This window comes from Anomaloglossus baeobatrachus, chromosome 11, assembly GCF_048569485.1.
Source record: "Anomaloglossus baeobatrachus isolate aAnoBae1 chromosome 11, aAnoBae1.hap1, whole genome shotgun sequence".
Lineage (NCBI taxonomy): Eukaryota > Metazoa > Chordata > Amphibia > Anura > Aromobatidae > Anomaloglossus > Anomaloglossus baeobatrachus.
Window position 1 is genome coordinate 86,039,742 of NC_134363.1, and position 13,271 is coordinate 86,053,012.

Genomic DNA, 13,271 nt, shown 5'->3' on the forward strand with positions numbered 1-13,271 from the left:
GCGGTGGATTCCGCGCCTGACAACTCACACAGCGTTTTCCCTCACATTTGTGCTACTGAGGAAGGTCCACACAGGACCGAAAACGTTTTTGTTACGCACATGAATACATTTTTCTTCAAATCATCTTGGGAGTGGCTTGTATACTTCTCACTGTACGGCTTTGGAACCTGAAGTGCACCCCATTATCTCCTAGACGCATATATAGGAAGTGCCATTCTCTCCTTGCAATAAGCAGACACTGACAACCGGGTAAACCAAATCTCAGAGTATTGCTTGAGGGGAGCTTGTCCGGGTTCCGTCCCCTATAGTGTTGCCTGGTGATCCGTGACCTACCTCCTGGCACAAAGTTTAACTTCAATGTAGTGGCCCAGTAGTCTGAAACTTGCCGGGCCTCGCTACCCACTGTGGCTAAGTGTTGGAGCCTGCTCTCAGGGCTCATGCTTGGGATTTTCTTGGACCGCTTGTTTGAAAGGCCCTATCCCCCTCGTTGCGCTAGTGCCCCGCTTCTGGAGCGGATGGGAACAGATCATAAAGTCTCCGTTCTCCTCAGGTTAATTGCCAGGTTGCCTGAAGCTTCTCCCCGACCTAGGGTCCATGTACCCCGCTGTGCCTTTGGTCCCGGACCGGTGATAGTGCCAGGCTGCTGATCGTCCTCCTTGACAGGTCCAGGCACCTAGCCGCAATCACCTGGGACCAGGGGACCGACTCCTCTAGGTCCAGACCACTGTCTGCAACCTAGACGGTGTCTCTTGGGAGCCACCACTCCCAATCTCCTCTGAGCTCCTCACAGCTCGAGGGCTACGTCACTCCTCTCCTCTCACTGACTCACTACCGACTCACTGACTACACTCCTCCCCTCCCCTCCTGACCCTTCAGGTGGGCGACTCTATTCCGCTCAAGCCATCTACTGGTGTGCCTGGTTGGTGTGGTGCAGTGTGTATCTAGGATTTGATTTGCTGTTGGAGGCAACACTGTAAGTTGGGGATCCAGAACCATGAGGGACTTGGAATACTGCATGGAAGGGCAGTGACGACCTGACAGTCCAGGGGCGTCACAGTGGCAATCGGAGTAATTAGTGACAGCGCACAGATGCCACTAAGCCTTAGATTAATAATGGCAGGCATCTAAGAGACACCTCATCATTAATCTGTAAATGAAAGTAGACAAACATATTAAACACCGAAAAAAATCCTTTTTAGGAATAAAATACAAAATTCACCCTCTTTCACCACTTTATTAACTTGAACACATCCCTGCGGGTCCGACGTAATCCACACAAGGTTTCACGACGATTCAACTCTGCTACATCTGAATATCAAAGTGAGCGGACAAAGAGCAGCATGGCTGCCCGATGTGAGCTCCAGGGAATGAATGAGCCCATATGAGCATTGACTGAATGCAGCTAGAGGCGTCACATAGGCTGGGGGAGCATTTGACTGCAACCAATCACAGACGCCAGGCCGGCTGATGGGCGGGGAAAGCCGTGCATATGAAATGAGCATTTCATGGAGGCCACAGGAGCAGCATACAAAAAAACAAAAAAGGAGCAGCGTACAGCAACGTGGGTGTAGCGTACAGCCGGGCCGGAGCCTGGGTAAGTATGAAGCACTCAGTTCAGTCTTATTTTGTTTGTTTTTCCTTTTTTTATTTTCTGGAGTGCTGGATCTGGATTAAACACCTGGAATCCCGGGCTCGGATTCGGCACCCGGGCAACTTTGAAACCGCGCAGATCCAGACTTTTTCAATCCGGGTCCACCCAGACCTAGTCCCTATAGACACAGCTATGCCAAAATGTTTGACTATATGTGATGCTACAAACATGCACGGCTGTCTGTGATCTACACTAGATATAACCTACATCAGTGATCTCAGTGAACCTGGCAGATAGGTATGCTAGACAAGACAAGGCACATTTAGGCCACGCCATCATCAACACCTTGAAACCTATCTAAAATACCCACTTTATGTGTTTAGACTGCATGAGACTCATAAGGTTCCCATACATTGAAGAAGGCCGTTACACATTGGTCACATTGGTGGATTTGGCAAATATTTTCTAACATGTATAGTCATCTTAAAATTGGAATACATTTTAATCCTTTGAAAGTTTTTGTTTTTTTTTATTTTTTACAGGTACATCACAAGATGCTTTGCTGTCAAGTGACCTTGAAGTATGTGAGGAGTCTATGTCCCTTCTTGATGAGGTCATTATGTACACATTCCAGCAATGCGTTTACTACTTAACCAAGGTAAAAAAAAACAACAAAAAAACAACAAAACAATTAAAGGATCAGGTCCAAAAGGAGTTTGGTGGAGTTGGACCCCATTCACACTTGCATATTGTGGTCAATATTTAACATCAGTATTTGTAAACCAAAACCAAGTGTAGAGCCTACACATAGAACTACAATAAGGCCAGGGTCACACAAGAGTATTAATTAGACGATGTGAGAAAATCTCATATTGCACTTGGGCCAATGTTATTCAATGAGGCAGAGCAGATCTGTAATTTTTTTATCATACTGAATTCGTAGCGTATCTCAGATCACACATCCGTACACGTCTATTGGTGCATGTGAAATATCTGACTGCACTCATATGACATCAGTCTAATAGACAGAGAGACAGACAATGGAGAAGATGGATAGATTAATCTCTCCACCTTATCTACACTTGATATACAAATCCATTATCTGAGAGAATCCGGTCACAGTGAATGACACTTTGATGGGAGAGAAAAAGGCGCAATAGGGTCTTACCCGATTTACAGGGTGGAAAAGGAAAAAGAACAATGCACTCACCTGGCAGGGTTGTGCCAGTCACAACCCCTTTGCAGACGTGGATGAGCGCTTAGGTGGTTCAGCGGCGGCCCCGTTACAGAGCAAATTTTCAGCGTAAAAAAACTGGAGAAAAACGAGTTTTTTTGCCTCGCTAAGAAACCATGAGCATGAATATAACAATTTGTTCTTTTATTTAGGTCATTCCAACGCGTTTCAGAGACTCATCTGCCTCCTTCCTCAGGGAAAAGAATCTTACAGACAATGAGGATTTACCCTTATGAAGTAGCGTATAGAAAAAAAGTGTGTGCAACCAATCGTGACGTTATCACTCCATGTGTTCCTGGGTGATGACTTATTGCCTCGTGGAATAAGACTGTGTCATGGTATATACATCTCAGATTTTAACGTATTTCACGTATTTTCTTCAAAAAAGTTCGTGCCAATGGGTACATTCACTTTGGGAGTGAGCATTATGAGAAGTGGCTGTCCAACATCCCCTCGAATCAATATAAACGTATTAGGCGGAATTGCACAAATGACATTGATTTTAACAAGTAGGGATTTTAAGGGAGCGTTTTTCAGAAAAAGAATATCCCAAGTCGTTGGTCCGGAGAGCATACCGAGAGACCTTTAAACTTAAACAATCTGATTTAATAAAAAAAGGTACTGATCCCTACCCTCCGGGGCAATCTAATGATAAAGGACCTTCGAACTTATTAAAAGGCAAACAGGATTTTGCCTTGAATTTCATCACCACCTATAGTGGGGACAATGTCATTATTATAAGGGATACCCTCACCAAACATTGGGACATTCTGCTTAATGATCCCATCCTTAAGCCAATTTTACCCTCCAATCCAGGGGTCACTTTCAGGTGGGCCCCTACAATTAAAACTATAGTGGCCCCAAGCAGACTTAGAACAAAAATACCGGGTCCAGAACCCATGACACTGGTGGGTTCCTATAGATGTGGCTCTAAAAATTGCCTATCTTGTAAGAGCATCTACCATGGGAGAACTACTTTCTGCTCTCTAGGAAATTCTGAAAATTTTCAAATAAAAAATCGTTTAACATGTCAATCCGACCACGTCATATACTTGGTGGACTGTTCATGTGGTAAACAATATGTGGGTAGGACAAGTCAGGCACTTCACAATAGGCTGAACTCCCATCGTTACAATATAAGAACAGGCTTCTTGCAACATGGTTTATCCAAACATTGTACAATTTTTCATAATAAAAGCTTGGATTTTAAAATCACACCCATTGAACAGATTCCCACAAGAGCTAATGACAGAGCAGAAGTCCTGAGTAGAAAAGAAACGTTTTGGATTCATAGGCTCAATACAATGAAGCCCTTTGGCTTAAATGAAGTGACCGATTTGTTTTATTAGCTGCTACCCTCCCCCTTCCCCCCCCCGTTCCATTATTATAAATTTCATATATATATTTTTTTGATAGCTGGATTTTCTGTTCTCCATACCCAGGTTTCCAATTGATACCTATTATTCTTTTTTATTTTAGATTCCCTTCTAGTTTTGGTTTTAGTGCTATAATCCCTTTTATATTCATGTATATATATTTTTTAGAAATATATAATTTTTTAAAAAAATTCTAAATCTTAGTTATCGAAAAGATTATACCTTTTCTAGAGACTATATATTGTATGTGATAAATTATGTTTTTTATCATGTTTTTATTGTATTTTCTAAGCATATGTGTTTTTAACATTCCAACGTGGCCATAGGTTCATCCTTATTCAACCCAACCCCTACTAAGAATCTTTGTTTTTTTGTATTTTTATATTTTTTATATTTTCATATTTATATATCTTCTATTCTTTGTTTTTAAACATAGACACCTTCATGCACATATTTCACATTCTCACATATTTTCGTCATATTTTATATTATATTTTCACATCATTCATATATCTATATTTTGACATATTCACATATCTATGTAATTTAGTCAGGGTATATGTCCCTGTTCCTATCTGTCTGCCATTACTACTGCATTCTCACATATTTTCATCATATTTTATATTATATTTTCATATCATTCATATTTCTATATTTTGACATATTCACATATCTATGTAATTTAGTCAGGGTATATGTCCCTGTTTCTATTTGTCTGCCATTACTACTGCATCTTTTTCCTTCTCTTATAACTAACATTGCGATTAATGCTTTTTTTCCTCTATGCATTTGCGCACTTAGTTTTTTCCCACGGTCTGAACTTTCATTACCCCCTCTGGTGAGGAACTTGCTCTTTATACACATCGGGATCATGCGCGGTTCATATTTTCCCACGGTCTGAACTCACATCACCTTTCCAAACAGAGAACTTGCTTCCTCACGCATGCGCACTGCAATTTCCCGTTCTAATTCACCGCTCGTTTTTTTCCTTTCATTTTTGAATTCATATTCTAGCTGACACGCACGGATGGCTCTCTTCTTTCACTGTCATGCCACCTCTTTTCACAGGATCACCTTTTTAACACCTCCATATATATTTCTCTCCTCTATATATCTACAACACACTACCATGTATTCCTTTCTCTCTACATATATCAAATAACACATCACAAATCCGAATCACTTCACATTAATATATGCTTTATCATAAACGCACACTTGCCCCCCCTTTTTTTTAATCTTTTAGTTGTTCCTCTGAGTGTTCTTTTTAGCACCAAGCTGTCTGGATAGAGCATTGGCAGTAAAATAACATACGAAAATACAGACACAAATCCAATGGTTCGAGTCTGTCCCAGACATGAGAACTACTCTTTTATCTATATGATTACTTATATATATATATATATATATATATATATATATATAACAGCCAGTTAAACAAGATATTTGTTTATTTATTTATTCAATTATATATTTGCAGTGTGAAATACGTTAAAATCTGAGATGTATATACCACGACACAGTCTTATTCCACGAGGCAATGAGTCATCACCCAGGAACATATGGAGTGATGACGTCACGATTGGTTGCACACACTTTTTTTCTATACGCTACTTCATAAGGGTAAATCCTCATTGTCTGTAAGATTCTTTTCCCTAAGGAAGGAGGCAGATGAGTCTCCGAAACGCGTTGGAATGACCTAAATAAGAGAACAAATTGTTATATTCATGCTCATGGTTTCTTAGCGTGGCAAAAAAACCCGTTTTTCTCCAGTTTTTTTACGCTGAGTGAATGACACTTGGCTCAAGTTCACAGCAGAGTTTGAGCCAAGTGTCATTAGCATATAGCATTTCCTAGTGTAGCACCTCTGAGCCACTCAGGGCACTACTAGGTACTGCATCCCCACAAGGATGCAGGGCCTACCCTCTGGGACCTGGAACGCCAGTGCCAGTAACACCTACACACACCTAAAATCCTAGTTCCCACACCACACTAGGGGGCACTGCTAGTCAAATAATGGGAGGGCCACCCATTGGCAGAGCCTGACCGGGGAACTAGACAGCCTGGTGGGGGTGGACAGGTCAGATGAGTGGTGCACAGTGAAATGCACAGACGTGCCTCGAGCTGGGTCATGACCCAGGGGCACAGGAGAGAGGTACATCCAAGTACCACTGGGACCGAAGCACGCATGGGGCACAGGGCGCTTGGCCAGGTGACAGTTTCAGACGGCCTGGGAAATTCCTGCACAGTAGAGGGACCTGCATGGACTTCACTGATCTACAGATCCGGGGGCATCAGCAGTAAATCAAGGATCGGAGTTCGGACACATACTTCCCCACAGGGTCCACACTTCCAGTGTGACGCCCCTGCACTAGTCAGGGAACTGCACTCCTGTCCTTATAGTGCAGAACCCACCCTCCTTGGTTCCAGGGTCCACCCAGTGGTATTGCTACCAACCGCATTCAAACCCCAAATCCACACTCCCATCAGTACAGGACAGACAAGCCAGTGGGTTGGTCTAGCAGGAGAGTGCCACCCACCTTGAGGGTCAGGCAGACTGGTGGGGGGGTGACGAGTCAGTCAGCTCCAGGGGAACAAAGGGAGAGAAAGTGTAGTAGAAGCTCTCAAAGGGAGAGGGAACCAGGGGTTGGAGCCCACAGGAAAAGTGAAGTAGTAGCCCTCATAGTGTGAGGGGCTGAGGAGTCGAAGCTCCCGGGAGGATGGACTAAATTAAGACACAGCAAAGCAATACTATTGAGAGTGGATACCTGGACTTGCTCCCCTTCCCAAGCGGCAGCAGTGCACTGGGACTTTTGGTTCACCTGCAGCATGTGTGTGTAATGACTTTACAAAACATCATCCAGCACCACGATTACCAGCCTGAGTGAGTACATGGTCCTCCCCTGCTTCCAACAAGCCCTGCGCTCCCCTGCATTCCGCCATCAAGAGTCCCAGGGCCTTCCCCTACCCGTGGAGGGAAACGTCATCTGGCTGCCCCCATTCCATCTCCCCCGGGCACTTCCATCGGCAGCGGCGGTAGTCCCCGTTACCACACACCACGAGTGGCGTCACAAACTCTCTGTCCCCTGTAAATAGCTCCCTTTTCATTTGAAGTGGCCGCAAGCCCCTGGGTCTGGAGACCCTTGAGCCACGAGTAGCTACCCTCGGATCCGAGTGATTCGACCGCTGCAGGGGCGGCTCACCTCATAACTTGGTGTCACGCACAGGATTCGGACAGGACCCACTAACCTGGGTGATGTGCGCCTTGAAAGTCCAAGCTGCGGTGTCAAGATTCCGTTCCTGCTGTTTTCCGCCATCTTTGGCGCCAAAACACCATCTTCCTGACCAAAAGCATGCAAAGCTGAAGCCCCGCCCTTCGTCCTGAGAGTGTGGCTGGAACTGGTAGTTCCGAGGGTTCCCCAGCGCGAAAGTGAGTGGCTGGCGAAAACCAAGGGGGCGTGACGGAATGTAGCAGCGGAAGTGGAGCAGGGGCGCCAGGACTCTTCCATAAAGTTCCTGGACACCGCAGAGGCAAGATGGCGGCAGCAAGGGACTGGTCACCGGAGCGCGCTGCTCCTGGGACCGCGACCTGGATAGAGCAAGAAACCAAGCAGCTCTGCAGGAGGATGTGGACGCAGTTCCTCTACATCCTGGACCAATGGAGAGAAGAGATGAGTCTGGCTGTGGCGGTGCGGGCCCGTGAGATAGAGGTCCCACGAGAGGAGCGGGTAAGCAGCTACCTAGTCCCAGTTGACCCTTCCTACCCGGCCACGAGATCCGGTCTGCCCCCGCCCGTTGCAAGCATCCAGCCACCGTCACCCTCGCCCTCGGCGGACGCCGAGCCGCTACTCCCAACACCGGCGGCGGAACCTCCAGCCCCAGTCTACAAAGTGCAGGCTACAACACCTCCGGCCTCACCACCGGCCAGACCAGACCAGGCTGCAATGCCTTCAGTCCCAGCACCGGCCCAACCAGACCGCATCACCAGGCCAATACCCCGGTACGGAGCACCCGGACTCTGCAATCCCGGCTGTGGAACAGCCGGTTTCTTTATCTACCCCAGCGGAGGTGAAGCCTGTTGAGAGGCCAGTTCCACTGCCGCGCGGCCGCCCGGTAGCTGCCAGAGCCGCAGGAATTCGTATGCAGCAGTGGTAGCTAAATCTGGACAGCTACCCGCAAGTTAGTTAAAGAGTTTAAAAAAATGACTGTTCCAGGACTTATCGCCCTTGTTGAACCTTTTCGTGTTAATTGGAGAAGGCCATCTGGATCCCAGGTGGAGAGTGGCAAAGGTGTTAATGTTTCAAGTGGCGCCTTCCTTGTTGAACCTTTTTATAATGCTTTGTGAAAAATAAAATGGCCATCAGGGTCTGAAGCAGTGTGCCCCAAGGAGGTGGTACCAGAGGCCCTCGATGGAGGATGGTGCAGAGGGTAACGGCTTTACAGGGTTACCCGGTTCGTCTGAAGGACTGAAAGCAGCTGCACCCGTCACCACAGACAACTACAAGGAACTCAGGACAGTGCAGCACCGTGAGTGAAGGTGGCACTGGGGATTCGGGTGGTTGGGGTGGTGGGATGAGGGAAGGCAAGCTGCAAAAGGAGGCTGCTCTAGCAGCTGTTGCTTAAAGTTGTTGACTGTTATTTCTGCCCGGACTTTAACCCTGTCATGAACCCAAGTAGGAACCAGCGGGTCCAGGTGTTTTTGGGTGGCGGGTTGAAGGAATCTGGGACATGGGGAATGTGGACTCTGTGAGTTTTCTTTTGCAACATTTAAGAATATGCCTCCCCTGTGTGGGATGAGAAACTGTCATTAAAATGCAACCCCTTTTTCTACTTACAGGAGGAGTTTTAATAAACCTCAGTGTGTCCTGTAGCTCGGGGACGAGCTACGTTTAACCAAGGGGGAATTTGACGCCTCTGCACTAGTCCGGGTGTCACAGGGAACTGCACTCCTATCCATATAGTGCAGAATCCACCCTCCTTGGTTCCAGGGTCCACCCAGTGGTATTGCTACCAACCGCATTCACATTCACACCCCACTCCACATTCACACCAGAACAGGACAGACAAGCCAGTGGCTAGGTCTAGCAGGAAAGTTCCGCCCACCTTGAGGGTCAGGCAGACTGGTGGGGGGTGACGAGTCAGTCGGCTCCAGGGGAGCAAAGGGAAAGGAAGTGTAGTAGAAGCTCTCAAAGGGAGAGGAAACCGGGGGTTGGAGCCTTCAGGAAAAGTGAAATAGTAGCCCTCATAGTGTGAGGGGCTGAGGAGTCGAAGCTCCCGGGAGGATGGCCTAAACTGGGACACAGCAAGCAATACTATTGTGAAAATAGAGAAGAGGAGATTAACAACCCAAAAAATGTGAATAAAATAATCCAAAGACATCCTCTTAATAAAAAAATACAAAAAATCTTTATTAAGAATTTATCACATAAATAGTTACAAAAGGAGATATTTAAAAAGGAATAACATTGACAGAGTAAACAATCAGGTGAAAAGTGAGAGCTCCAGGGAGCACCATAAGCCAGCAAATCAGGAGATGGGTAGCTCAGAGAGTCAAGTTGTACCCAGATGTAAAACAAAAAGAACCTGTGTGTAAGGTTGTGAAATGTTACCAAAATATGTGAGAATACAACACAAAGCCAGTCCTTTGACAAAGCTCTGTAATGTCAAAATGACATGGACCCATTCAGTAACATAACACAGGCTGCAATCATTAAAGGGTTAACTGAGCTTACCCATATTTTAACGATGCTGGCAGATTGACAAACGGGCCCCAACGCGTTTCGTAACCTTCCTCGGGGGGCCGTTGCATGGTGTCTGGATAGGGGGGTCATTTTATAGTGATGGTAGGTAATCACAACCACGTATCCCGAAAACGGCCGCATGGGGGGCGGGACTGTAGCCGCATCAGCGTCATCAGGCAATTCCCGGAAGTGACGCGAGTGCACAGTGTCGTCACACAGAACCTGCCCTATTCCGTTCAGGAAGCCGTCAGACCAGGATGGTGGCGATGGGATTCCGCCGCGCATGCGCGCCCAGGACGTGGCCATTCTGGAAGTGGGCAAAAATTTGGGCAAATTACATTGATGCCACACGCGCGTCGCCATGATGGCGCACATAAGCCGCCACAACGACGCACGTGAGCGTCACATAACATGAAGAGGGGTAGAGATATGAGCCGAATGAATTGAATGCCCCACGTGAGTCACCGTGGCGACGCACAAAGGACGCCGCGGCGACGCACGTGAGCATCACTCAACAGAATATTGTTCCACATGAGTTGTCAAATGGCGACGCACGTAAGTAACCAAAACAGGACGCACATGAGCATTTCTGGGCAGTCAAACATTAAATGTAACTCATAGGCATAACGCACATGAGAAACCAGAAAAGCACATAAATACATCCCATAGAAGTATTGAGTGCTAAAATCCATTAAGCATATAATATAAAAGAATATGGCATTACTTGGATAATAGCATATAGGGGACAAATTTCATATATTGGTCAGCGCATGTAGCAGGTAATTTCACAGAAACCATAGTACTATGTCGAGCAGGGTTTTATATCAGTCATGGGTAAATTGGTTAAATTAATGACAAAAACATATATCAAACCCCCGCCCTATTGTGCACATAAAAGAGGTGCATCTATGCATACATTTGTATAAATATACATGGACGGGAAGGAAACAGGAAAAAGCATACTGCTTTACAATACCAATGATCCAAGTGCCAATAACCCATTATCTCAATCTATATACAGTTAGGTCCAGAAATATTTGGACAGTGACACAATTTTCACGAGTTGGGCTCTGCATGCCACCACATTGGATTTGAAATGAAACCTCTACAACAGAATTCAAGTGCAGATTGTAACGTTTAATTTGAAGGTTTGAACAAAAATATCTGATAGAAATTGTAGGAATTGTACACATTTCTTTACAAACACTCCACATTTTAGGAGGTCAAAAGTAATTGGACAAATAAACCAAACCCAAACAAAATATTTTTATTTTCAATATTTTGTTGCGAATCCTTTGGAGGCAATCACTGCCTTAAGTCTGGAACCCATGGACATCACCAAACGCTGGGTTTCCTCCTTCTTAATGCTTTGCCAGGCCTTTACAGCCGCAGCCTTCAGGTCTTGCTTGTTTGTGGGTCTTTCCGTCTTAAGTCTGGATTTGAGCAAGTGAAATGCATGCTCAATTGGGTAAAGATCTGGTGATTGACTTGGCCATTGCAGAATGTTCCACTTTTTTGCACTCATGAACTCCTGGGTAGCTTTGGCTGTATGCTTGGGGTCATTGTCCATCTGTACTATGAAGCGCCGTCCGATCAACTTTGCAGCATTTGGCTGAATCTGGGCTGAAAGTATATCCCGGTAAACTTCAGAATTCATCCGGCTACTCTTGTCTGCTATGTCATCAATAAACACAAGTGACCCAGTGCCATTGAAAGCCATATATGCCCATGCCATCACGTTGCCTCCACCATGTTTTACAGAGGATGTGGTGTGCCTTGGATCATGTGCCGTACCCTTTCTTCTCCAAACTTTTTTCTTCCCATCATTCTGGTACAGGTTGATCTTTGTCTCATCTGTCCATAGAATACTTTTCCAGAACTGAGCTGGCTTCATGAGGTGTTTTTCAGCAAATTTAACTCTGGCCTGTCGATTTTTGGAATTGATAAATGGTTTGCATCTAGATGTGAACCCTTTGTATTTACTTTCATGGAGTCTTCTCTTTACTGTTGACTTAGAGACAGATACACCTACTTCACTGAGAGTGTTCTGGACTTCAGTTGATGTTGTGAACGGGTTCTTCTTCACCAAAGAAAGTATGCGGCGATCATCCACCACTGTTGTCATCCGTGGACGCCCAGGCCTTTTTGAGTTCCCAAGCTCACCAGTCAATTCCTTTTTTCTCAGAATGTACTCGACTGTTGATTTTGCTACTCCAAGCATGTCTGCTATCTCTCTGATGGATTTTTTCTTTTTTTTCAGCCTCAGGATGTTGTGCTTCACCTCAATTGAGAGTTCCTTAGACCGCATGTTGTCTGGTCACAGCAACAGCTTCCAAATGCAAAACCACACACCTGTAATCAACCCCAGACCTTTTAACTACTTCATTGATTACAGGTTAACGAGGGAGACGCCTTCAGAGTTAATTGCAGCCCTTAGAGTCCCTTGTCCAATTACTTTTGGTCCCTTTAAAAAGAGGAGGCTATGCATTACAGAGCTATGATTCCTAAACCCTTTCTCCGATTTGGATGTGAAAACTCTCATATTGCAGCTGGGAGTGTGCACTTTCAGCCCATATTATATATATAATTGTATTTCTGAACATGTTTTTGTAAACAGCTAAAATAACAAAACTTGTGTCACTGTCCAAATATTTCTGGACCTAACTGTACAAGAGGTGTCTGTACACATAAATACATATCCCGATGATTGTTATCACCCATGAGACAGAACACCCCACAAAAAAGATATATTTGCATGCTTAATATGACAATTGTTGGCTACATGATCCGACGGAATTCAAAAGGCCACATCTCGTCCAACAGATATGTTGTTAGGTGATGAAATAAAGATTATGTCCACATTGTCCACTCCAAAAATCCAAACGGATCAACCCTCCAATCCATAGAGCAAAGATTAATTCGTGCTGACACAAAAATAAAAATAGAAAACACAGAAAAAACGGAGACACCATTAAATTCTGATGCAAGGAGACAGACAAATAACCATACATTAACCAATCTAAATACCCAGATTAGAGAAAACATGAGAAAGATAGTTTCTCATTTAGGCCGTGTGGTGACAGTGTGCCTAGTGTCGATATCCATCGACACTCCAGCCTCGCAAAGGCCTGGTTGTGGTTACCACCATGTGCCCCCAGATGGAGTTTGTCAATGCCCCTCACTTTTAGGGAGGACGGGTCACAACCATGGTGAAGTTTAAAATGTCGGGGGATGGTTTTTAGAGACTCAAGATCAATTAATTCTTTCTTACATGTTCACGCACCCGAATACGGAATTGCCTCGATGTCAATCCTACATAGATTAGTCCA

The 13,271-nt window shown here is 45.2% G+C and overlaps 1 protein-coding gene across 2 annotated transcripts in view; it reads left to right on the plus strand.

Annotated features, from left to right (window-relative positions):
- The window catches only part of RASIP1 (Ras interacting protein 1), a 1,579,933-nt gene that overhangs the window by 971,230 nt on the left and 595,432 nt on the right, over positions 1-13,271 (plus strand). For both annotated transcript variants that reach the window (XM_075328610.1, XM_075328611.1), the window contains exon 8: positions 2,134-2,249. In XM_075328610.1, coding sequence (XP_075184725.1) covers positions 2,134-2,249 — 116 coding nt within the window. The remainder of the gene's footprint in view (positions 1-2,133; positions 2,250-13,271) is intronic.